General features: G+C 46.5%; 1 protein-coding gene across 1 annotated transcript in view; it reads left to right on the top strand.

Annotated features, from left to right (window-relative positions):
- Positions 1-27,012, top strand: part of ATP5PB (ATP synthase peripheral stalk-membrane subunit b) — a 69,745-nt gene that overhangs the window by 18,001 nt on the left and 24,732 nt on the right. Inside the window, exon 4 of the mRNA XM_086923356.1 lies at positions 7,710-7,873. Coding sequence (XP_086779482.1) covers positions 7,710-7,873 — 164 coding nt within the window. The remainder of the gene's footprint in view (positions 1-7,709; positions 7,874-27,012) is intronic.

Below are 27,012 nucleotides of genomic sequence, written 5' to 3'. Positions count from 1 at the left end.
AAAAAAACGTTCCTAACCCTACTCACCGTCTCCTCCACCAGGAAAACAACTCATGGCCTAACTCTCTCTATCACACCCTCCCACCTCTTCCCTGGCAGGACTACCATTACTATCTATAACAACGGGATTGTCCTAATTCAATCCACGGACAAGAATCTGGAACTACTAGACAACCTGTTCCCCAAGTTCAAAGAGCACCTCTCCAATCAGCGGACCCCCACCCAGATCTCCACCAGCACTATCACCCCTGACGTTGCAGCCCCCACTGGCCCACCTGCTGTTAACACCCCACACTCCCCAAGGACAGACACCCCCAGTACCCCAGTAAATGGCCCACTTGCTGTCAACGCCCTACATTCCCCAAGGACAGACACAAATGTCGCCACCTCTTATACTAACCGCCCCTCTAACAGGATCCCTTTTACCCCCACTCACATCCCCCCTATCCCTCTCCTCCCTGACATAACAACCCCCACCCGCAACACGCCACCTGAACACACCACCGCTCGGAGTTTATCCACCCCCCCCTCCTATCCCCCCCACGACAGACGCCTCTCCCTCCTCAGCTCCCTCCCCACTCTCACCCACGACACTCTCACACCTAACAGAACAACTCTCACCCACAACACGCCACCATCTGATAACATCACCACTCGGAGTCTATCCACCCCCCCCTCCAATACCCCCCACGGCGGACACCTTTCCCCCCCCAGCTCCCTCCCCACTCCCACCCACGACACTCACCCCCTCCCAACAACACACACAGAACATACCACCTCCCCTACCTTAGCATCCCCCTCTCTCCCACCTCCTATTCTCAGCCCTCACTACCCCCGGTCTCCCCCACTGTCTTCAGCCTTCACTCACTCTTCCACTCACCGGCACTGTCTCCAACTGACGGCACTTCCTATGCCTCCCACCCACCGCCTACACCGCCTGCTTCACCCACACCCCCCGCCCACAAAGACGCCCACTCTTTGAATGCCATCCCACCCATTTGCACCGCAGAACATTCCAACAACGCCAGTATACCCCCCCCCCCCTTCGATTCCCTGCCCGCTTTCCAGCTCACTACACAACCATTCACCATTGGCTCTCACCACCTACGCCATCCCCAATGCACCCCCCGACCTGACTTTACCCACCCTCCAACCAGTCAAAGAGGATATTCTACAAATCAAAAAAGATGTCCACGCAATCAAAGACCTTCTCTCATCACAGCCCAGTCTACCTCCCATCATCCCTCTACCCTACAAAGGACGCTCCCGCCCTACATACCCTCGCCTCCAACGACATCCGCGCTGGCCGACTATCCCCGTTCGCAACAACTCCCACCGCCCCCGCCGTGTCCTCAACCCATTGTCGGACCGCGACCTATGCTCTCTCCTACGCACTTATGGCCCAGGTCCGGTAAAACACATACCTAGCACACACATCCCCATACCCACAATTCTTACAAACCCTCTGAGGCTCCCAACACTCAACAACAGAGGTTCCGTCCCTAACAACCTCAGAAAAGTTCCCTTCACTCTAGATAGCTCGACCACCCTTCTCTCTCCCAAACTCAAATGCATCCTACTCAACTGCAGGTCGGCCCAGAGACACTCCTCCGACATCGCTGATCTCGTCTCAGCTAGGGATCTAGACCTAGCCTTCCAAACAGAAACTTGGCTCACTGAAGCCTCTACCCCGATTATGGTCATACTAGTCCCCCCCCCCAACTATCACATCAGTAGGCTAGACAGGTCCTCGGACAAGACGGGCGGGGGAATTGCATGCATTTTTAGAAGCAACCTCTCCGTTACTAAAGTCACCTCCCCCTCCTCCTGTGAACTCCTCTGCCTCGACATCACCAGCGAGGGCAAACAAGTTTGTGCTTTACATCTCATCTATCACCCGCCTGGTGACAATCTCATATTCACCCAACAACTCATGGACATGATCACTTCCAATGCTGGTCGGCAGACCACCCAAGTCTACCTGGGTGACTTCAGTCTCCACTGGAACGATCAGAAAGACACAGTGGTGAATAGTCTCAAAACTTTCCTTAATGCGCTTGACCTCACCCAAATATGCGATAGACCAACACACGACAAAGGCTCGATACTTGATCTCATCATTGCCAAAGAGAATTCTACACAACTGGAGACGATTACACCCTGCGACTGGTCAGATCACCACATTATCACCTTCTTTATCAATGAAAAAGTTAAACCTAACCCGGCTCAACCAATCGAATCCAAAACATGGAAAAGGGACATGAAGAATCTCAACCCCTCTACTCTGCCTCCCCACATCGGCAATCTCCTCCTTCCCCCTTCAGGTGCCTCGGATGTTCAATCACTGACTGACCACTACCGTGAATCTATGAATACATTAGTCAATGAAGTCGCTCCACTGCAACTGAAGAGAGTCTCCACCAAAACTTCTAACCCCTGGTATGACGACAGACTCAATGACGACAGGCGTTCGATGCGAATGGCAGAGCGCACCTGGAGAGCGGACCCCTCAGCACTGCACCTCAAAAGGCTTTAAAACAAGAGAAATGCCTACTTTAGGAAAATAAAGCGCACAAAGTTGGACTTCTTCAGCCGCCAGTTGGACCAAGCAAAAAACAGGCCAAGAAAACTGTTCGAACTAATCAAGACCCAAACAAAGGCACAACCCTTACAATCAAATAGCACAACAAGCGACACCCCACACTGTGAAGACTTCTCTGCTTTCTTTAAGCTAAAGACTGACAACATAAGAAATGACCTCATCATGGATGTAAGCCGATTCCCCAACCACACAAGAATGGCTAACACTCAACCTAAAAACATGGCATCCTGGCTATACTTCGATACCTACTCGGAAGAAACAATACACAAACTGCTCTGCACCTTGAAGCCCTCTAATCACCTCACAGACCCTCTACCTGCTAATGCTGTAAAAGACTTCATCCCCTTGCTCCTCCCTCTCTGGACCAAAATCATCAACTGCTCCCTGCAACAAGGCCTCATTCCAGACTCCCTCAAGGTGGGGCAAGTCACGCCTATACTCAAGAAACCTACAGCTGATCCGTCTGACCTAAACAATTACCGGCCCATCACCAATATCCCCACCCTGGCCAAACTGCTGGAGAAATGTGTCCAACTCCAACTAACAAGACACATTGACCAATTTGACCTCCTCAGCTCTCATCAATCAGGCTTCCGAGCGAAACATAGCACGGAAACAGCTATGACACACATAATTGATGACGCCCTCCAAATTCTTGATCGCAATGAGTCCTGCCTCCTCATCCTTCTTGACCTCTCGTCAGCTTTTGACACGGTCAAACATGAGAACTTGCTGGAGCTGCTAAGCACTAGAATGGGTCTATCGGGAACGGTTCTCAAATGGTTTTCGTCCTTCCTTCACAACCGGTCTCAGAAGTTCAAGATCGACAATGTGCTATCTTCACCTGTGCCTGCCGATCTAGGTGTTCCACAAGGATCCTCCCTCTCCCCCACACTATTCAACCTCGTCATGGAACCGCTCGCCACCTTGCTCCAAGCTTCTAATATCCAATTCCATATGTACGCCGACGACACACAACTGTACCTAAAGCTTCAATCTCCGGAAGATATCAAACATCTGAATTCCACGCTTATTGACACTCAATCTTGGCTAGCCGATAATCACCTCAAACTAAATGCTCTGAAAACTGAGTTCCTTCTCATCTCACCCCCGGCGAAAATTTCCACCACCCAAACATGGCTCAACAACCTAACAGCACTCAATGTCCAACCCACCATCGTGGACTCGGCGAAATCCCTAGGCATCACACTAGACGCCAAGCTCAACATGCAGCAGCACGTCAGCAAAGCCACAAAAGCAGCTAATTTCCAAATCAACACACTGAGGAAAATTAAACCCTTCCTCCCTACTGAAGACTTCCAAACTGCTGTACAAGCGTTAGTCATCCCTCGAATAGACTACGGAATTGTGGCCCTCAGCGGACTCCCGCTATCCACAACAGCACCCTTAAGAGCCTCCCTGAACGCTGCCGCAAGACTCATTACTGGCTCAAGAAAACATTGGCATATTTCCCCAGACTTAAAGTCCCTAAAATGGCTGCCTTTTGAAGCCCGAATACAACTAAAAATTGCAGTTATGACACACGCGGCCGTGCACCACAATGCACCCAACTACCTCGCTCAAAAGTTGTCTATATCAGGAGGTTCGAGATCCAATAGAAGCTCAAAAAATCTACTCCTGAAACCCCGTAGATTCCGGAAAGAGAAAACTTATAAGCGCTCCTTCTCAGGAATGGCACCCAGGATCTGGAATGCGCTCCCTCCTGAAACCAGGCGTATCTCCTCCACTGCACTCTTCAAGAAAGAGGTGAAAACCATCCTTCTGGCCAAGAACTCCTGAACCTTATAGGTGCTGGATCAGAGACTCTGCATTGCCTTGTGTCAATACTCACCTTGTCCTTTGGCACTATACCTCTACTTGATGGAGACACTACTACGCTACTTTCTTACAATATATGATACACGTTGGGTCACTGATTCACCCTCCCGGTTGCCCCCACTCAGTGCTCTCTCTATACTAAAACACTGGTATAAGCCTTCCACACACCCAAAGTGTACCTGAACACCTCTGTAGTGGGATCAATGACTTGTGCCGTCTTATACTACCTGTTTACCTGACTGTATATTGATATGTTTTATGTATGTTATTATTATCCTTTCATGTTAGTGACTACTACATTGCTCCCATTACCCCTGTTCATTCCTACTGCCCCTACCATGTCATTGTGAAGCGCTCTGATATCTGTAAGGATCTTGTTCGCGCTATATAAAACTTTGAATAAATAAATAAATAAATAAAAATAACTTGGCAACTTGAAGGGTTTATAATTTCTTGGAAAGACAGTTATTATCTAAAAGAGTATCTAGTTAACCATTTAATGAAACTGAGTACTGCAGTAGAAGGGAGAACAGACATGAACCATTCATTATTCTACACCGATTTAAGTTGGAGATAAAATATTAGCTTTAGGAAGTTTCTTATTTTGTGGTGCTGCTCATCGGTAAAGTGAACCTTCTTAATAAATTAGTGGAAACTTTTACAATTTGCATGCTTCCCCTAGTTGAAGATGTAAAATCATTATTTAAGAATGGATTGATTCCTTTGGTTGCCATAACCCCATTTTCATTAAGATGTGACCGTATATTCATATACAGCTCTTTTAAAAAATTTTTTTAGGGCTCGGCCTACGTCACCACTGCGTAGCAGTGGGGCGGAGCTTCGAGCCGTATTGTTCTGGGGCTCAGATTCGTGTAGCAAAAATTCTTCAGTGCGCGAGATTGTTGGTAGTTATTTTTGGCAGCTGCATTGTAATTGGTGTTCGCAGTGCTGTCTTTCTAGTAGCCTTGACGCGATAGGCCATATGTAATTCTCGTTCGCCATTTCTGGCATTTTCTGTGCGGTTATGCGCACGGCCGTCCATAAATATCAATTAGGATGTGTCAGGGAGGCGCTGTAATGGAATCCAGATGCTGTGTGCGCGTTCGTTCACCATTCTGCAGTGCGTTTGGTGGGCGCGCGTTCGTCTGCATCACAGTTCCAACTCGTTGCACCTTTATCGGCTCAGTTTGTTTTTCACGACTAGTTTACATTTGCAGTTGAATGTCCATCAGTCAATTCCCGTTTAATGTTTTAGGTGACACGATCGAAACAAATAATTTCTAGAGGTCTTCAGCACAGCAAACAATGCTAGCCTGTTCCAATCAGAAATGTCCTAGACTACTGCTGTTAACGAACCAGCAATAAGTACTGTAGGATAAAACCCTTACATGCGTCTGAAACATAATCCTCCTCTTTGATATTCACAGCTTGATCACGTTGAAGTGAAAGCTACACCACATTTAACATTCTTGTTGCGGATGTAAGATGTCCATGTGAAGCGTAGCAGTAAAGATAATCAGACGCATTTCTGTATAGTGACAATCTGATCCTGCTTGTGTGACTGGCATTAACAGTATCCATGTTGATGATAACTTCACGAGAATAAACTGTAATGTAATGAAGTGCAGGATTAGTACCACATTTTGGTAAAGTTTTCTGGGAAGCAACGATGAGTGATTAAAAACGACTAAATGTGATTATTTTAAAGTTCTTTTGCATGCATTGCTGACCTACTGCACGTTTTTGTGAACTTTTCCCCTAATGTTCACCAGAGATCAATGTTCACTGCCTATTAACACACATTCTACACAGCATGTAATTATTAAATAGCTTTAATAAGATTTGTAGTCCTTTTTATGGCTCGGCCTACGTCACCACTGCATAGCAGTGGGGCAGAGCTTCGAAATATCATCTAGTACGTCAACGATCTCTTCAATATTGCTGACGGCCGTGTAGCCCTATAACGTGAATTAAATCATCTGACGTCTGCGAGCATTTCTGGGACTTGTCATATTGGACTAATTTAAATTTCGTGTTCCTAGACACTTTCAAGCGTAATTAAAAAACCTGTACACATTCCTTATCGGTGAATTGTCTCGACAGATCTATTTCTCGTAGTTCCTTAGTATTTCAAGAACTCTGATCTGTTCAGCTATAGCGCAATATAAATTATATCGTAGTGTCCATCATTCACTTTCCTTGTGTCAATACCCCTGGCATTGTTTTAATGAACTCCCGGCTTGGCAGTGCTGCATTTCTAGACGTTTTTAAAAGCTAGAGGACCATAGGTCAGAAATTGGCCTGCTGGTAGGTTAAATCCCTGACTAGCTCTTCAATGGACAATGAAGTGTGTGCAGCGTACTTGTCTTGGAGGTTGATTATGCGAGCTCTTGTCTGGGTTTCCGGCTTTGTTTGCACTCTACTTTTCTTGAGTTCTGAACAGAGCTGCAGCACTGGTTATGCTGCATCCCGCAGTGCCCCACTCAATTTTTGGGTCCAAGATTTGTGAGGTACATCGAGGCTGCTCGCCGTTCAGCCGCGCCATGCCCACTCTCCCCTGTGTAGGACACCTTTGCACCTTAAGCGGCTCTGTTTGTTTTTCAAGACTAGGCAAGAGGGGGTGTCTAAGTCATAATGCAGTTCTTGGGTGTAATATCATCTAGTACGTCAACGACCTCTTCAATATTGCTGACGGACGTGTAGCCCTAGAACGTGAATTAAATCAGCTGACATCTGCGAGCATTTCTGGGACTTGTCATATTGGACTATTTCTCGTAGTTCCTTAGTATTTCAAGAATTCTGATCTGTTCAGCTATAGCGCAATATAACTTATATCGTAGTGTCCAACATTCACTTTCCTTGTGTCAATACCCCTGGCATTGTTTTAATGAACTCCCGGCTTGGCAGTGCCGCATTTCTGAGTGCAGAGTGACGGTGAGTGCGCAGAGTGACGGTGAGTGCGCAGAGTGACGGTGAGTGCGCAGAGTGACGGTGAGTGCGCAGAGTGAACACCAACAGCTGACAGTACACCAGCCACTCTTTCAATTGGCACAATCATCAGCAGCTGTCAGTGCACATTACCATTTACAATGCCATAATCTCAAACTCAAACAAACCCGAGCCATTTATTGTGTTGGTGTGCAGCCAGATAGCTGTTTTTGTTGTCAATGAATGTCGTAAGGTGGACTTTTAAAAAAAAAAAAAAAAAAAAAAAAAAGCAAAAAAACGTTTAGGTTCATTTAAAGATGTTTATGTTCTTATGTTAATAGGTCCCTACATGCTGGGCACTGGGCTTCTGCTATACCTGCTTTCTAAAGAAATCTATGTAATTAACCATGAAACCATTGCTGCTGCATCAATCGGTATTGCCATCATTTATGGAATTAAGAAATTTGGACCCAGCGTAGCAACTTTTGCTGATAAATTGAACGAGGTAAGATTAGTGTGCCTGAAAATAATCTATCACTTGTGCAGACCTTGCAGAGAGTTTCTCTATGACATGTGAAAATTGTTTACAGCATTACACAATGAGGGGTTGTTACGGGGTGATGAGATCATCTTGTTCAATACTACGAGGTGGTTGATATCTCTCTCCACGATATACGTTCCAAGGGCTCAATATGCGGGACCACTTTTTGGGGCAGCCCTTGGCCAAATACCCTGTTTTACCCTGTGCATGAACCATTCAAGGTCTTTTTTTACAGTCTTCTATCGTGGGTGATTGAGCTGCGCCCCATAGCTGTGCGATATTTCTTTTGGCAAGCATGAACCCCAGTGTGACCCATTGTGTCGGATAAGCGTTCAGGTACATGGGCACCCCTGACGGGTCCCACAACTGAGCATGAATGTAGCTGACTGGTTGTTATTGACCACCACTTGTGCCAAGTGCTCATTGTGCAAGAGGTGTACCCACTGGATGTAGTTTGGGCCAAATCCATATTTGCCAATACTGCCCAGAAATAAGATAATTTAATAATATAGAATGCCATGGTTGCGTTCAAGGATCCGATCATAGCTGGTTCTTGGATGGTGGTTGCTCTACACAGCACTTCATGGACTCTACGCAAATTCAAGGCAGTATTTCTGTGGGGCATAAAGCCGGATTGGTCTGGGTGAACTAGGACCCCAATTATTTTGACCAGGCGATTGGCCAAGAGCTTGGCCAGAATTTTGGGCTTGGCATTCAGAAGGTAAATCGGTCTGTACGAGGAACAGTCGGTCTTAGTTTTACTTTTTTTATGTATGGTGACTATGGTGACAGTACGCTGTTCCCTGGGTAGTGTCCCTCCCTCCCTGCATTCCTCAAACATAGATTTTAAATATGGTGCCAGTTTATCGGGTCGAAGCTTGTTCAACGCGATGGGGATTCCATTGGGACCAAGGGCCTTCCCTGAGTTTAAAGATCAGATAGCCTGCGCCATTTCATATTTTGTCAAGGCACGTTCCATAAAAATTACGTCAGTCCAAAGAGAGTTTGGGGAGCCTAATGTCTTGTATAAACAGCACTGAAATGACTGGCGAATTTGTCTATTTCCTGCGGATCTGTGAGGGGAATTTCTCCATTGTCCCTGAGCTCATGAACCAGTCTGCTCGCCCACTCTTTTTTTTTTTTTTTTTTTTCTCCAGCCAGGCTATGAGTTTCCCTGCTTTATCTACCAGGTTGTATATTCTGCCCAGTCTTTCCCTCCCCAGAGTTTTAGCCCTATCAGTCATAAGTGCCTTATATTCCTTTTTGTTGTAGGCTCAGTGAGTGAAGTTTCTCTGGCGTAATTCAGTTTCTAGGTCCCTTTCCAACCGGTAGATCTCGGCCTCGATGTCCAAGGTTTCTTTTTGTTTATCTTTCTTCATTCCAGAGATCAAAGACCAGGCCTGACCCCAGATTAGTCTTAACCCCTTCCACGCTGATGACGAGCTGGGCTCGTCATGGCGTATCCTCCTCGAACGCTGATGACGAGCCCAGCTCGTCACGTAACATGCGCTTTTGAAAATCTCAGCGTAGGAGTGGAATTCCGCTAGCACGCATGTGGTTAAAAGCTTCCCATAATGTCTGGGATGAGGACACGAACCCTTCATTTTCTAAGAAGTAGTTTTCTGTGGCTTTGATGAGGTCTTTATGGATTTTTGGATCCCGAAGGTATCATGGGTTAATTGGGGCAAGTCTTCCCACTCTAAGCTGGTTGAGGACTATGTGGATCCATACCGGCGAGTGGTTGGAGATGCCCCTGGCTAAGTGCCTGATTTCGTGGATGTGGGTAACTTGTGAGGCTGGGACTAGGCAGTAATCTATGTGGGAAAGGCTATGGTGTACCCGTAATGTCAATCTGTTCTCCACCCGCGGGGATGTCGGTCAAGTGTGCCCGAGACCACCGAGTTGAAGTCTCCTCGGGGGACTAACAGGCCAGCTGGTATGGAGAGTAGAATAGCGCCTAGATCTTTAAAGGTGGTGTTTTGCAAGCCTGGTGGAACGTAAACTGACGAGTGTTATAATCCACCCTTCCCATGTGCCCGTCACCCCATGTATCTGCCCCGATCGTCTGCCCATGAGGAACTTACAGCAAGCGGGAATTCATTTTTCATCATGATGCTCATTCCCTGCGAGCTGGAAGTAAATCCTGCATGTGCTACCATTTTATAACCCCATCTGTGCATCTCTTTACAAGAATTTCAGACCAGGTATGTTTCCTGAAGCATGACAATATCAGGGGCCTGACGTTTAATATATTGGATAACCATGCTGCGTTTGATCTTGTACCCAAGCCTGTTAACATTCCAGCTCAATATTTGAGCATTATTTTTGTGCCCCTATGCACTCATTGGATAATGAGTAAGTCTCAGTGTTCTCTGCGATCGATTCAAAACATAATTTCGTGTTAAAACCATAACGACAAACTAACATAAACCCCCAACCCCCCACCCTGCCCTGCTATCTAGGCGTAGAACTTCACATTTGAAAACTTGCAGAGTGCCTGTCGGCCCTATTGGTGAGCTAAAAGTAGAAAATGTAGGGATGCTGCATAGCTTTCCCCTGTCCCCCCCTCTAAAACTGGAACCGTGAAGTCCCCAAAGAGAGCCACGCACCACAGTTCTAGGTGTCAACCATTGGGGGCCGGCCCCTCCTGGAGATCGGCCACACAGCGTGACCCGTTACCTGTCTCAGTACAACGCGGGATTCAGTCCATTTAGCAAAGTTACAACGTCCATTCAAACCCCGTCTGCCGGGGGGCTGGGAACTTTTCTCATCACCACCACTGCGATTATTCGGGAGCTCGATTCGTCCGGCCCTCAATCCAGTCAGCCGCTTCCTCCGGTTGTTCGAAGAACCAGGCTCGTCCCTCTGCCTCAACACGAAGACGCGCCGGGAACTGCATAGAGTACTTCAAACCTCTCTCCTTGAGTTTTTTACACCATAATGAATGTCTGTCTGTGCCTCTGCACCCTTTGCGTGAAGTCAGGGAAAAAGGAGATGTCCGCGTTATCGTAATGGAGAGCAGCCCCCATTCTGGCGTTCTGAAGGATCACATCCCTGTCCTGGAAATTCAGCACTCACTAGCATCGGGCTTGGTGGGGCCCTGGCTTTGGACAACCACCTGGGACCCTATGCGCCCTTTCGGTGACAAAGAATTTACTGAGGCCCTTCGGCTGTAGGTGATTTAGGATAAGGTCTTCAACGAAGACATCAGGGGTCTGCCCCTCTGCTTTTTCTGACACCCCTAAAATATATAGATTGTTGCGCAGAAGGTGCCCCTCATAATCATCTAACTTTAGCTCGGTGAATTTACGGAGGGTCTGTATGTCTTGGATCTCCCCCTGGAGTTGGGTGACTTCTCCCACCAAGCTAGTTGCGGTGAATTCCACCAGCCACCCATACGGCGTGGTGTTGTGTCCCAGTCTTAGGTCATTAGTCATCAGGTGAACCCCAAGGCGAGGGAGCAAGGAGGAATAATGGCGCAACCACCCGTTGCACAAACGCTCAACTTCCCTCGTGGTGGACAAACCTGGTGCACGGATCTGGTCATAACCAGCTTGGTATGAGATGAGCACACCACTGCGTAGGTCACGATCGTGGCTTTCAGTTGTAAGAAGACCTCTAGCCTCACACAAAGGGTCCAAAATGTTGTGGACTATTCGCGGCCTCTGCCGCTCACTGCTCTGCTACTATGTCCCTGGGAAGGTAGTGGAGCGGCGGTCTCCGCATTTAGGAGGAGGAGGAGGAAGAGTCCCGTGTTCCAGCTAACACACAGTGGTCCGCACAACTCCAGGCGTGCACAGCAGGCCGGAGTATCGCAGCAACAGGTCGAGGCTCCCACTCCTCCGACTCGGTAGTCGCTGGCAGATATCGCTGGGGGCTCCTGGGCACAAATCTCCTGGTGGGCTCCGCTATGCTTCACACTGGGAGCGCAAGTCCAGACAGTCTATTCAGTACCCAGAGCTCACGCGTAGCGGTGGCCACACCTCCTTGTCCCTACAGCGGCTGTGGTTGGAAATTTAGCCCTCGCCTTTGGTGCTTCTGCAGGCCATCGGCGAGCGGGACCCATAACTTTGGATACAGGCAATCCTCGATGTCAGGAGTTGGTGGAAATCGCCCGGTTCGCTCTCTGGTGCGATTCCCTACCTCATGGAACTGGATTATTGCATTAGATGGATGTGGGGAAAGTTGTTACGGAGCTAGTGGATTAGGCGGCCATCTCGCTCCGTTGCTTGGCCACGCCCCTTCTTAAAAGTATATTTAATACAGCATTCGAACCCTTTTTAGTTATAATGCATGTATCGACTATGTTTTTGCAGCATGAAATATCTCCTAGATTCACCAGCTTTACACAATTCTACCTTTTACGGGTTGGATCTAGAAGTGTTTCTGTTGTACGACGTTTCTTAGTGAGTATCAACACAGGCAGAGTGTTACCTTAACCCCACAGTGCCTATGTGCTTTCCCAGCAGCTTAGATTATTTTTTTTGCAGGTTGGCAAGGAGTTCTCATTGTGAAAGATCCTGATCATTTTGTCACAAACCGTTGTGCATACCTCGTGTAAAAACATGAAAGCGCTCAAGACAAGTAACTCAAGACTGACACTGGAGAGAGTTTTTTGGCTGCGTTCCTCAATGCCATTTTTGAGTATTCAAATGCTTTTGAAAATGTTACCTTGAACTACCTCAGGACGTGTGCCCTAAAGGAGCAGCATACAGACTGTATGTTCTGCTTTCCAAGAGAGTAAGAGGAAGGATGGTTTTATGTACTCGCTGTTTTTTCATGCGCATTGGGCTACTACAAACATGGCTTGGCTGTCAAAGCTAGAGAAGCAAAAAGGGGGGTGCTCAATAGATGGGTTTCTCTGACATTGAGGATGGCTGAGGAAGCTCAGAGGGAGCATAGGCACAGACCTTGTGGATATTTCACATGGGGTTGTGGACCACCATGACAAGACACTGCACTGCCACATGCTGGAAATGCCTTCACAGAACATCAAGCCCTTAATGCTGGAAAATCTTGCTATTGGGGGTGCTCAGGAAAAGATTACGGTGCGGTAACTCCTGAGGATCTGCCTCGATCTTCCCTTCCTAATGGGTGAGGGGGAAAAGCACAAGCAAGAATCTGTCAAATCGAGTCACCTCGACTTCTGAGGAAGAAAATGCAAAGGCGAAGGAGTGAAAGCCCCTAAGGAAAGACCTAGGGCAACAGTGAAAATTCAAACATTGGTGAAGCAGCTAACTGCTTTGGAGTAGAAATGGAGGTAGAGCAAGAAGGAAAAGTTTAGCCCTGTGTACTTAAGAAAGTAATTTCTTCCCATGTTACCGAACATTCTGCAACAGGGTAAGAAAGTGTTCTTTAAACCAGCAACTTCAAAAACAGTGACTTTCAATAGAAAATAAATATAGATCATGCACTCAGAACGCTAAATATATCCATGGACTTGTTGAGGTAGACTTGCAGATGGTAACCAATGTGAGGAATAGTGGCATGTCACCAGCATCTACAGGGAATCTGCTGGACATGGAAAGAAAAAAGTTGAAGGCAGGAGAATGTAAAGACCAGTTCCTACACAGTGGTGTATAGCGATGTTTTATGACCTGCTAAATGACACCAGTACTGGGAGGATGCACATCCCAGAGGAATACCAGAAGAGTACTAAGTCTGGTTGAAGAAGGCAAAAACATTATCAACTCCCACTTTAAATCTGCCTTAGACCCTGCTGACAAAGTGTGCAGGCTGCTCGCAACAGGCACATTTCTGAGGAGGCGTGTGTGGTGTGTATCTCTGGATTCATGCCAGCGATCCAGTCAACTATCATTGACATACCCCTTTGGTCCGTGGATGAATCAGACTATGGAGACAATAAAAAAAGTAACCTGAAACCGCAGTGGGAGCCGTGTAAGTGTTTACTTCAGAAGGGGACTCCCTCCATCCGTGCTGTGGAAAAAGGTTCACAACATTCTGGCACAAAGACAGAGAAAAGACAGTCCGTTTTCTCAGTCTACAGAGTGGCAGCAATCAAATACCCGTTTTGAGACAGTGGAAGATTAAGGGGCGTAACTCCTGAGGATCTGCCTCTAGTTAATCATAGTGACATGCACACAGTGCCTACTGGGCACAAAACACCTGTGTGTGATTGTGTGTGTGTGGGGGCGGAGGGGGGGGGGCTTAAAGAACTTCTTAAACAACTAGATGGCAATTACCACAGATAAGTGCGATCTAAGCATAAGACAAGGCTATTGCAGAGATTCGGAGCAAAAACCTCCAAAGCCCACAATGTGCCAGGGGGACAAAAAGGAACAATTAAAAATCTTGCAGATATACAAGAACTGCTGCAGAAAGATGCTATATGGTTCTGCACTAGAAAAGAAACCCAGGCGTGTACACTGTTTTCTTTATGGTCCCTAAACAAGACTATATGGCCTATTCTGTGCCTAAGATTTGTAACAGATTTATAAAAATACAGCGGTTCGAACTGATAAACTTACAAGACGTTTTGCAGCATAAATTATTTTCTTGATTCACATGCTGTGCATTATTTCCGCCATCTCGTATGCAAGTCTAGCATCGTTCTAGTTTTTTTTTATTGTGGGCTTCGGCAAACAGCATTTAGAGGTGTTTCCATCCTCTGTGACGTCAGACTGTGCCCCTGAAGTTCCTGTGCGTAGTTGCATCTTCAGACTCTTTTTTTCCCCGCGGTTAGGTCTGGTAGCACGACGGTGGAGCTCTGACGACATTTTGAGAAAAAATCAAAAAAGTAAGGAAATTGACAAAATTGACGGCTGCGAGAAGAGCAACAAACGTAGAAGGGGATTCAATGGGAGACCCTGCTGCTCTTCACCACGTGGTCAGGGAATGAAGAAGGGGTAGGCAGATAAGGGTAATGGAAAACACCCTTTTTAAGTTTGGACCCAACTACCACCAAAAGTTTGCACAGAGACCTCAATGGAAGTCTGCAACCTTTGTCTCCTGAAAAACCACAAGGACAAAGACCCTGCTCAGTATTTGTACCGAAGACTCTCAAGATACGTCGACAGGGGCTTTACCACAGCCTCATTAAGAGGGCTGATGAGACATATGGGGTGAAACCTGAAACATTAATGCCCTCACAAAGAGAAACCTATACTTGCCCATGCTCCCTAGCATCCAGACCAAGGGAAGCCGGCTTTTTGTTAGCCCGCCTATGCAAGGGCTGTAACACCAAGAGTAGAAAAGGAATGCAAGCATTCCACTCAGGACCCTAAATACATTAAGGGAAATTCTCCAGCGGATTCAATTATAGTGACGACCGATAGGCAAAGAAACAACACCTCTCTCCTGGGAAAGCTCAGCCTTCAGGAGATGTGGTTACTGTTACACAATGGCTACGAAAATCTGAGGTTCCTTCAGGAGGGTTCTATGGGGTGAGGCTCCTCTGATTGGCTGAGGCTTAGTTTTGGTCTCTTTTACAAAAAGAGGCGGATATGCTACAAAAGGGAATGAGGTCTAGGCCCATTTAGGTTCAGCCCCCTCCCTCCCCCCCCCCTCTCACCCTCCCTCCCCTCCCATCCCCTCCCCTCCCTCCCGCTAATGTGAGATCTGTTGCTATCAGATAACTGCTTTTTGGGTGGTGTTAAAGCCTGGAATTCCCCCAGTAAACAGGGCAATGTGTGTTTGTAAAAGCTGTTTGCAACTTCCTGTTGGCTCCGCCCTCGCCGGGTGCCATGCCAATTAAAGATGAAGCATTACGTTTTTCCACTGCCCAGAGGACAGCAGCGGCCACCTCCCGCCTATCTGTTATGTTTTTGTTTCAGTTTGGTTTGTATATTGTTGTCACTCCTTGAAAAACAATCATGTGGATCTGTTATCTGCTCGACCTTCAGAGGGTCGCTTCTTTTCAGATATGTGCTGCACGTGAGCACATGCATGAAAGTCACCCCGAGACTGGACAGTTTGAATAGCAGTTCTGTATGGAGATCAGGCCCGGGCAAGCGTCATTTCGCTCCTCCGGTGAACCAGAAGAAACTGCAGAATTTGCCCAAATAGTGTTTTGTTAAACTGTTTCGCTAAACCATGTCCCGTTTTCCTCTGTGACAGGGATCTCAGTCTTTGGGAATTGGTGGCTGGGGGTGCTCCCCCTGCAGTGCCTCACTCTGGGTTTCAATAACTGGAAACACAATGCTGTGTTTTCTGTTACTCTGAGCTTTTATTTCTTCCACATCAGCACAGGTTGCCCCACCCACCACCTCAGCGGATGACCCACCAGTCAACAGTAGGGAGCAGACACTTTGCACACCAGCCGGCACCACAGATGATCACAAACTGTTAATTTCACGAGATGTGTATAGCGCCCACACTGTTTCCAGCTGCCCTTCGGCTCTTTCGGAGTTTGTGGGTGTTGTGAGGTAGGGGCCGGGCACAGCGGTGGGTGCTGCTTTGGGGTTAGATCTTGTGCACCACCGGATTCTACACAACAATAACTTGATTCTTATATAGGACTTCACACTCGCAGCTCGCTTTCATTTCTAGACGCTGCAAATGACCGGGGTTAGTGGAGTGGTCCAGGATATAGCGGAGTTCAATAGTGTGTCCTAAATTATTAAATAAAAATAGAACATCTACACTGAACGGGAAGATATTTTTGTACACGTTATCTAGGACACAATGTGCATGTCTTACGATGTTTCTGTATATAATACTCTGGTTAAAAAAAAACTGCTACTATACAGCGCTTACTACCAAGTGTCTGGTTGCATAGTGTCTTCAGCATCTGGGCGCCCTCTAGGGGTCTGTGGTCCCAGTTCACTGGAGGAAGAGTTGTTGGTTTATTTTTATTTTGTATGTTTCTCCCCCACCCCCCCTGTCCCCTGGCCCCCAACCCCCCTACGCCGCAGGGGCTTGCATTACGCCCTTGCCATGAACACGAGACACATTTTGTCAGTCCTCTCTGCCAGCAATATTACACAAGCATTTGCAATGCAATAGGTCTCACATTTACGCAAGTTTGAGCTGTTGACATTGCAAATAATAATGCCTTTTTATGATTTTTTAAAAAAAGCATTGTTATTTACAATGCCAATAGCTGAAACTCTCGTAACTGCGAGACCTATTGCTTTGCAAATGCTTGTTTTCTTTCTCTTTTGTACCTACTGCTATGTTGTTTTTGTTACCGAGACTCCCATTCCGACCACTGGGAATGATACAAGCTATGGGAATCTATGAAAGTTACCAATACTGGGGAACCAAAAGTTGCAGGTAAGTAACTTGTTTTCTTATTGATATTTGTGAATATAATCTGCTTATATTGGTGTGCAGTTGCTCATCATTAAACATGCAGGTGCAGAGGGAAGTAGATCTGCTGAGTTCATATAGGTTGTACTTGTAGTTGTAAGATACATGCTTGTGGATGCAAGATACCTGGTTTTTGCTTCTCAAAATCTGGACACCATGCCACAGATCCTTCAAAAAGTGTATGAAAAAAATGGAGGCATGGATGTCCTTTAGTAGTGGTCAGTAATAGTAGCTGCTGCTATTGCTTACTCTTTGACATAATAACTTGGCAAATTGTATGGCTTTTCACAGTGAATGTTTACAAGAGAAAAAAGGGTTTATTTCTTTAAAAAAGAAAAAAAACCTGCATTGCACGCATGTTCAGGACATAGCACATATTAAATATATGAGACCCTTCTGATCTTGTCTATGCCTTCTAATTTGAGTTCTGGAGTAGCGTGCTACCCGCCAAAACGCTCTTTAACACCTCATCGGGGAGTAGGAAGGGCTATATAAATGTAATTTCTTTACTTGAGGTTCAAATCACAGAAATAGGTTTGGGTATATCTGACATCAGTTGTGATTCAATGGGGTCCGCAGAATCAAAATATTTAAGAACGACCTCACTATAGCATACCCTTCCATGTGTTTGTATTACTTAAGGTGTTCCCAGTCCTTGACAATTGTGTAGTCCATGACCATTTCCACTGTATTTTACGTTTCTTCAGTGCTCTGTCTAACACATGTTTCAGTGGTGTTGTTTGTGGTACATAGAGTTAATTATTATAGACAAAAAATATATATATTTGTAAGCATGTTTTCATAATTATCTTGTATTTAATGCATAATAAGAAAATATTCTAGAGCTACTGCATTTTTAGTCAAGGAGATGAACCCATGACAAACCAAAGTGGAAAAAGTAAAAAGATGAACCCATGACAAAAAGTAAAAGGAAAAATTAAATGTCCAATTTCACTAGCCATAGGATCAGAAATGTATTCATTTTAAAAAAGTGCTCGGTCCATAAATAGTTTCCTGCATAGCTTTAAAAAATCTGCTCCCCTGCATTTAATTGAAAGATTAAAAGTGGTCTACCCTATTGTTACAGTTGTGACTGTGGCAGGAATCTCATTTATTAACAAATTATAGCCCTTTAAATATATATATGTAATTCCACCAGTTGATCCATACATCCCCCTTAGATGTTTCGAATCCTCACTTTTCATATATCCATTAACCACTCAATGCTCATTGATATCTTATAGACATCTAGCCGCAGCTTCCTTACTTTAGAATTTCCCAGGCGTCAGGCTGGATCCAGAAGACTTTTGCTCGTGCAATGCCCTTGAACGCCCGGTAAGTGGCGTTGGTTGGCTCTGCGTGACATCATCCGCACCGGAAATGACCTCCACATTACCTATTTAAGTGCCACCACTACGCGTTGACGCCACTTTTTTCACGCCGACTAGGGCAGATCTGTAAAGAGAGCTACAATGTCCCATTTGACATACGTCTTCCGACGTTTTGTCTATTTTTGCAGAATAGGTTTTTTCTCAATGTCTAAGAAGACTTTCTGGATTCAAATTATATGGTGCCTGCCATTGCGCCATATCAGTGACTGAGCCACACTCCATTTGTTGCTGGTGCCTGGAGCGCAACCACAACTCTGTTGTGCTCCGACTGCCGGGCCATGGCTTTCAAGGATTTGAGGGAGCGATCCCTAAAGCTTCTTGTTGACTGGCGCTTCGCTCCATGCCGTTGCCCCGGAAGTCTCGTTCTTGGTCCCAGTCCAGAGGAATGTCTGGGCACTGGCTCAGGAGTCCTAAGTCCTTGTCCTCCAGCTCAAAGCGGTCTGGTCGGTCAGGTAAAAGACGTCAGAAAGAAGTCGAAGCGTGCTTCAACTTCTCCCCTTACGTCAGCAGACCTGTTGAGACTCCTCCGTCACTCAAGACCTCCTTCTGTGAAACCTACGCCTGGGTCGATTCTGCGCTTCCCTGCCTTTCCAGTTGCCTTGCCTTAGCGACACCTGCCCAGCTTAAAGAATTCTAGGGCGCCATGTGTCCCTCATATTGGGTCCACCTGACCTCGTGTGACTTTGGGCCCCAGAGACTCCGAGGGGCCAACATTAAATTCCGTGATGGCAGCTCCGGCGCTGATGCCCCCCAATGGATCCGGACAGGTGGCAGTCGTGCCACTGCGACCTTACCCGGCGCTGGCCCCCGCGCCGAGACTCCTGACCCCAGAAGCGTCCGCCCCAATCTCATCCCTGATGAGTCACATCGGGACCTGCCGATTCCAGAACCTACTGATGCAGATTCTGCTGCGATGGCACCCTTGAGTCCTCGGTCAGTTCCTCAGCCTTATTCTGAAGGGCTAGGAATGGATGAAGATTGGGAGGGTTCGCGGGACCCTTTACAAGCCCAACCTGAGCATGAAATGAATTTGTATGAGGAATTGGGTGAGTCCACTGGACTGGATACCCCTCCAGACTCTGGCTTGCTTTTTCCCCCTACCAAAGCTATGGAGGAAGGAGCTTCATATGCCATGGTGGTGGGAAGGGCAGCTGAGGTCCTGGACCTTCGGTGGTTGTCAAGACTAACATCTTGATAGAGATCCTGCAGCTGGGTGTCTCCTCCTTGGAACCCCTCCATCCTCTCAACGAGGCCTTAATGGGTGTCCATCCGGGAACATGGTCCAATCCCAGCACAGGGGCTCCTGTGAGTAGGACAATCACCCGCCTCCATCGCCCTGCACTTGGCAACCCATAATTCCCCACCAACCACCCTATCCCCGAGAGCTTGGTGGTCTAAGCCTTTACCTCCAAAGGCATGTTCCCTTCTGCTCTCCCGGGCAGGGATTCCAAGAGGCTGGATAGTTGAGGGTAAGAATTTATTTTCTTCCACCAGCCTTGCAATGCAGTCGGTGAACACTGCATGCCTAGTGGGATGTTACGCCCACTCTTTGTGGGAAACTGTTGTGCAAATTCTGCCTCTGGTCTGGAGGAGGCCTGGGCCATTCTCTTCCAAGCAGTATCAGATGGGAGAGATGCTGCAAAGTTTACCATTCGTTGTGGGCTTAACACCACCGACTCGCTAGGCAGAGCAATGTCATCGATGGTGGCTGTTCAACGCTATGTCTGGCTGAGAACTTCTGGCTTTTCTGGGGATGTCCAGGCTTCACTTATAGACATGCCGTTTGGCCCCTGTCTCTTAGGAGAGTAGGCAGACCTGTCAGTGGAGTGCTTTAAGGACTCACAGGCTACTGCCAAATCCTTGGGCCTCTCAGTGACCACTCATCCCCAAACTACTTTTCACCCCTTTCGTGGCCACGGCAGGGGCTTTTAGCCTCAAGAGCCATATCCCAGCCACAGGACCGTGCAGGTTCAGTGCCTCTGCTTGACCTTGAGCGCAGCTTCTTTTGACCCCCCTCTACCCCCATGGGTCTGGCAGCCAAGTCTAGTCAGTCCCCTCCTCTCCCTGTAGCCTCCAAACCTCACTAGTCCAACCCTTCAAGATCATGGGTGGCCAGTTGGTGGCAGGATCAGCCACCAATGACAAAACATCACATCAGACAGATGGGTTTTTCAGATAGTCTGAAAGGGCTACTCCCTCCTCTTCGAGACTACCTCTCCTTCCATGCCTCCAACTTACCACTGGCTGACGAAGGACCACCTCAACTTGCTTCAGGAGGAAGTCCAGACTCTTTTGGACAAAGGAGCCATAGAGATAGTCCCGGCGCCAGAAGTAGGTTGCAGTTGCTATTCCCGCTACTTTCTGATCCAGAAAAAGGACAATGGCTTTCGCCCTATTCTAGATCTGCGAACACTCAACTACTTCCTCAAAAAGTAAAAGTTCAAAATGGTCACTCTGGCTCAGATTCTATCTGCCCTGGACTCCGGAGACTGGATGGTATCATTTGACTTGCACAACGGATATTTTCACGTTCCCATCCGACCTGCTCATCCGCATTAACTGCATTCACGGTAGGCCACGAGCACTTTCAGTTCAGTGCTCCTCTTCGGCCTTACCAGCACCCCTCGGGTGTTCACCAAGGTAATGGCGGTGGTCACATCTCATCTGCTAGTCTTCCCCCATCTAGACGACTGTCTGTTTAAGGCACACTTGCCCAGACTGTCCTCCCACCGCCAGACTATGGCGAACCTCCTCATTTGCGGGGATGCACTATCAACGTGCCGACTCCCTCTCAGACTCTCCCTTTCATCTGAGCTGTCCTGGACACAGTGCTGTTTCAGGCTTATCCTCCTGAGCGGACAGTCCGGGAAATTAAGGCACGGATACCAATGTTTCAAGCTCTATCCTGGATTTTGCCAAGACTGAGGCTGCCAGGCCTCATGGCCTCCTGCATCCTGCTAGTGATGCATGCCAGATGGCATATGTGGGCTCTGCATTGGGACCTGAAGCTCCAGTAGGCACAGCATCGGGGGAATCTCTCCGACTTAGTCCAGAGAGAACTGCACAGGGCATGCAGTGGTTGCTGACCAACCACAATTGCGTTAGAGGCAGACCCCTCTCCCTTCCTCAACAATATCACACAGTAGTGATAGATGAGTCACTCCTGGGATCGGGGCCCATCTGAGATAGGTGGAGATTAGAGGACTCTGGTCTCCGGCGGAATATGAAATTCCACATCAACTTACTGGAGCTCCGAGCGATTCGCTTGCCATTGAAAGCTTTTCTCCCCATCAAGGGAAAGCTGGTTCAGGTGTTCACGGACATATGTTCCTACTGGCCACATTCATCATTCCTCAGTGGGACCTTAATTTGGTTCTCACCTTCCTTATGTGTGCTCTGTTCAAACATCTGCACAACTGCCTCCTCCAGCTGCTTACGATCAAAGCAGCCTTTTTGGTGGTAATAACTTCTACCAGAAGGGTGAGAGAATTGCAGGCTCCGTCATCCTGGCCTCCTTACCTAACCATCTTCATAAGTTTGTGCTCAACACGAAGGCCTCTTTCTTACTGAAAGTAGAAGCCTCATTCCACGTGGGGCAATTCTTTACCTTACCAAATTTCTAGGCTTCTCCGCACCCCTCTAAAAAGGAGTTTCTCCACCGTCTGGACGACCAGCTCCTCATGGTAAAAAAGGTTTGCAGTGCAGAAGAGGACTCTCGTGATTGGTCATTCTCTGTATCAATATTTGCTTTGCTCTGGCCAAGAAACAGCCTCCTGAAGGCTTAAGAGCTCATTCCACTAGAGCTAAGGCTGCAACCACTGTGCTGCAATGTGGTGTTGCAGTGTTTGACATTGGTCAGGCAGCAGCGTGGGCATCTCTGCACACATTCACTAAGCATCTCTGCACACATTCACTAAGCTATTCTCCCTGGTCATTCAAGTCTGCAGGGATTACTTTTTAGCCGCTCTGTCCTGCGGGACCTCCGGGTATAAACTTAAACTCAACCCTTCCTCTGGGGAAGGAATTTCTTGGATATCTATCCTATGGTAAGGAATCTGCACCTAGATGCCTCTTTCAGGTGGAAAAGTTACTTACCTTCGGTAACACCTGATCTGGTAGAGACATGATCTGACCGCAGGTACCTTACTGATTCACCTATCCTCCCCACATTGTGGACAGGTTTTTAGAGTTAGGGCTGAACCTTTTCAGGACCCTAGTTGTTTAAGCACACCACTTCCAGTGCACTTCTTGGCTACGCGCTCCTTGCATTGAAAGCCGTGAAAAGTAACAGGCGTCAGTAAACCAAGGTGGCGCCTATATATGTGACGCAGACGTCCTTTCCAGCATGGATGACGCAGACTACATCACACGGAGCCGACGTATGTCGCATATTGACACGCAAGCAAAAGTCTTACGGGTCCAGCCTGACACTTGGGAAATCCTACGGTAAGGAATCTGCGGCTAGATCAGGTCACTACTAGAAAAGGTGTTATCGAAGGTAAGTAACTTGTCCTTCACTCCACTGCTTCTATTCCGCAAACATTCCATTCAGAAGTGTCTCACTTTTGTCATGAAAAGACACAGTTTGTGCTGTAGTCATCCATTGGAACTCTGGTGTAGCTACAGTAGTACACTGGGTAATTAACTGACACACTGATACTGCTACATGAATACAAGTCTAACTCGGGATGCCAGACTTTTTTTCTTACAAGGACGCTGAAGATACTGAGATTGTATAGGAAATATGTCCTCCTTTTTAGCTTTCTGGAGCACAAACGGTAATTTTTTTAGTTTGCAATCAAACCATTCACTTTGTTCAGTTACTGCAGTCTCCTGTAATTAAAATGCATTTAATCCTATAGCTTCAATTCCAGCAACATGGTCAGATGTTTACCACAAATCTAGAATGTTAGAACTTTTCTAGTTCATTAGAACTCGTGGGGGGTGACGGGGGGGGTGGGGGGAGGGGGGGAGAATCTACAGTGAACCTCTGGCGAGTCAAATGAATGACCTCCTGCCACTGAAAGTACATGTTTAGCAGCTAGTCCTTTGAGTATTAGAAGCCGCTTAATAGTTTCTGGAATAACTGGAGCTAGTTTTGGGGAAAGTCACTCTTTGCCCCTTCAATGAACTCTGTGCCATTTTGGGACTCTACTGTCAAACAGTATTTATTTTATTTAGAGTACTTTAGTGCACGTGCATCCATGACCATTAAAGGTTTTTACAAGAAAAGGAGGCTACACAATTCACTATAATTACCAAAATAGGAGCTGCTAGAGAATCGCAACAGATTCACAGCAAGTAGTGGTCAATGGAAGAATGTAGAAGAGATTGATGGTATAAAGTAGAAAAGAGAACTAACATGCTGTATGGTAATACTTGGAAGAGGGGCTCCGTAAAAGTAACATTCAAAATTGATGTTTATCTTGGTGTTTTTCTGAATATCTCATTCATTGTGGATTTCTAGTGGGTCCGGTTTTAGTGCAGAATTTAGAATCAGCTTATTTTGTGTTCCACTTTTTCTCCATCGTCTGATATTTCTACCACTATTATTATGAATGAATTTAGGATTCCATGATGGAGAAAGGAATCCTACCTGTAACACGTCTTCTCTATGGGTACCTTCGTTAGCATCATGGCAAACCAACTATTTCCCCTAAAGGAAGCCAAGAGTTTAGAAGCTGTAAATGTAATTAAGACTGTTCCTCCCACGCGAAGAAATTTACTTGTGCCCATGGTGGCTACAATTAATTTTAGGATTTTGGTGCCTAAAAGTCGTTCATACCTACTTGGTTTTCTTATATCTCCCTGCCTTTGTTTAGTATACTTTTATTTATTTATTTAGGTATGTAGCTAAGATCTTGTCATGAACAGGAGAAATGTTTAGCAAGTACCCTTGGGCTTGCCATTTGATTCAGTGCTTTGTCGTATTCTTCACAGACTGGATAATCCCTGAACAGTATTTCAGTTTCACGTTCCTGCTACTGGGTGCAGCAATCCACCTAGGAAGTGCTTCCAGTGCATGCATTGATGGAGAGGCCCCCGTTCAGCGAAACAAACCGCAGCCAAACCAGCTTTTTAGATCAAGCCTGGGCAGTGCATTGGCTGCTCTGCGAGCCATGCTGTAGTGGAGTATGTACTTGAAGCCATGCCCAGTCTCCCCTCATATTTATCATTGTCCTTCGTAAGTGCTGGCTTCTGCTTCGTTATTAGACTTTTTAGTCCCTCCTTAGTACCGCCTTGTCTTTATTTGTTATCTCCCATGAGGACTGGCCCTTTTACTACAGTTGTTACACTGTAGGTCTTCTTCAGTCTGTGATTACTATTTTTGTCAATGAGTTTCTGCTGTTGCAGGCACGACATGCATTCCTCCAACGGTGTCCATTTTAGTTGCTTTATCTTGAAGCAACCACGTCTTTCTTTACTTCTGCACTGAGCAGCACTCCTGTATGCGCTATGCTACTTCAATGCGGTCCGTCCTGCGTTATACTATTTAATCACTAGATTGAAGCCACTGCGCTCCCGAAATGGACGATGCGCTTTCTCTTTCAAATATGCTCCCCTTCGCAGCTGGCCGCAGCGCTTAATTGCAGTGGATCTGATCCACAATAGCCAAATGTGTGTGCAGTGCCAGCGGTGGCTCTCCCGTGGCCTGAGAAGGGCATGTCACAGCTGCGTGTGCAGAAGTTGCACAGGCTGCTACAGCGAGGAGTACTACAAGGTATTTAGAAGCTCCGTAGGCTATAGCTGCCTCCCCCTCCCACCCGCTTGTTTCAGTTAGCCGAGAGTTTTTTTTTTTGACCTGTGCTTTGTTTTATGGCGACCACACCTTTCTTTATATGCATTTCGCCATATTTGCCTTAAATGTTTTTGTTTTTGAATGATAAAGCGTCCCATTCCGCACTTTCACTTTAATGGCTATTGCTTTTTAATTATTATGCCCCCCTCTCCCGCTGCAGGGATGCTGTGTGAAGCTGGCAATGGACGCGGTGTCCACTTTATAGTGTTTGCGCTTTTTTTTTGGTTCGTTTTTTTCTATGTTGGGGCTGCCTGAGCCTCTGCAGCACACATGGTGCTACCTCAACTCCGGTTGCAGCCAATGCTCCTGCGGCTACCTAGCTGCCTACCACCTACCTTTGCCACTTTCAAGCACGCAGCCCAGCAAATGGATTCTGCAAACACGACTTCTATTTGCCATTAAATCATCTGTTCAAAAGGTTACAGTTAGAGTTTCTCCCTGGCTGGCTGCATGAAATAAGCTGGCTGTTCTCCCATGGATATTTTTAGCCGCCTTGCAAATCTCGGTTTGCAGTAATGAGAGTTGATACATGCTTGCAATTTGTGGAACTGATATGTTTTACCCTCTAAAGTGAGCGCAGAGATGAGCAGCTGCGTCATTGCATGCTCTTGATGACTCCTTGCACATTTCTGTCCAGAGTTTGTTTTAACGTGATCATTTATGTTGCAGCCTTCCAAACAATGTAGTTTTTATTTAAACTAATACTAAAATACTGATATATCTTTACTCTTTTTACTGGTAAGTTGAGCATTGACCAGGTAAGATAGTATCAAGTCGCACTTAGTAAGAATTCTCGATTATTAAATATGCAATTGCATTTTTTTTAAACCATCACTATAAATATCTATATCCTGTGAATCTTTATATATCGGATGTGTTAAATGAAAATTAAGAATGCTGACCCGTAAGTAGCCCACATCAATTTTGGTGCTTGCAGTCGCTAAAATTTTCAAGACTCAAGTATCTGTAGGGTATTTTTCATCTGTTACTTTTTTACAGGCGTGACCTGCCTTAATTTGCCAGGTGAAAATAGAGCATTGAACATTACCAACAAACTTATAATTCGGACATATGTGCAAAAAGTGGTTTGCTCTCTGGCCTGTCCCTTCAATCAAGAAAATTGCATTGCTTCTCTGTTCTATTTTCGAGGCACGGCAGTAGAGCAACTTATAAACACCTCAGACAGACTCACAGCAGTGGGAATCCTCAATGAGTCCCACATTTGAATTATCTGCATCCTTGAATTTGTTGATGGTCCTCAACAATTTGACAGAGTTTGAGAAGCGTGATTGCATTCTGCACTTTCATAAGTGCAGCAAGTCTAGTGCAAACAAGCTATATATCACCAGTGTGTAAAACAGCTTCAGGAATTAAGAAAAAACCCTCAAGTGTAACTTCAGAATGCATCTGCTCAGTTGGGTGATAAACTAAATAAACTATGTCAAGGAGCCTTTGACTCGGAGTTTTGGATAAAAAGGAAGATTAATAAAAAGCGAGTCTTGCATTCCATAGCCACGGTCCGTAGACTCTGCAATGCTAATGCCCTTTCGAGACTGAGACCTGGGGGGACCTTGAGGTCTGCTTGGGTTTGAGCAGAGAGCAGAAAATGATGTACTGTTGCATTGTATATAGTGGTCAGGAAA

This window comes from Lissotriton vulgaris, chromosome 5 (assembly GCF_964263255.1).
Source record: "Lissotriton vulgaris chromosome 5, aLisVul1.2, whole genome shotgun sequence".
Taxonomy (NCBI): Eukaryota; Metazoa; Chordata; class Amphibia; order Caudata; family Salamandridae; genus Lissotriton; species Lissotriton vulgaris.
This window is presented reverse-complemented; position numbering and strand designations above follow the sequence as displayed.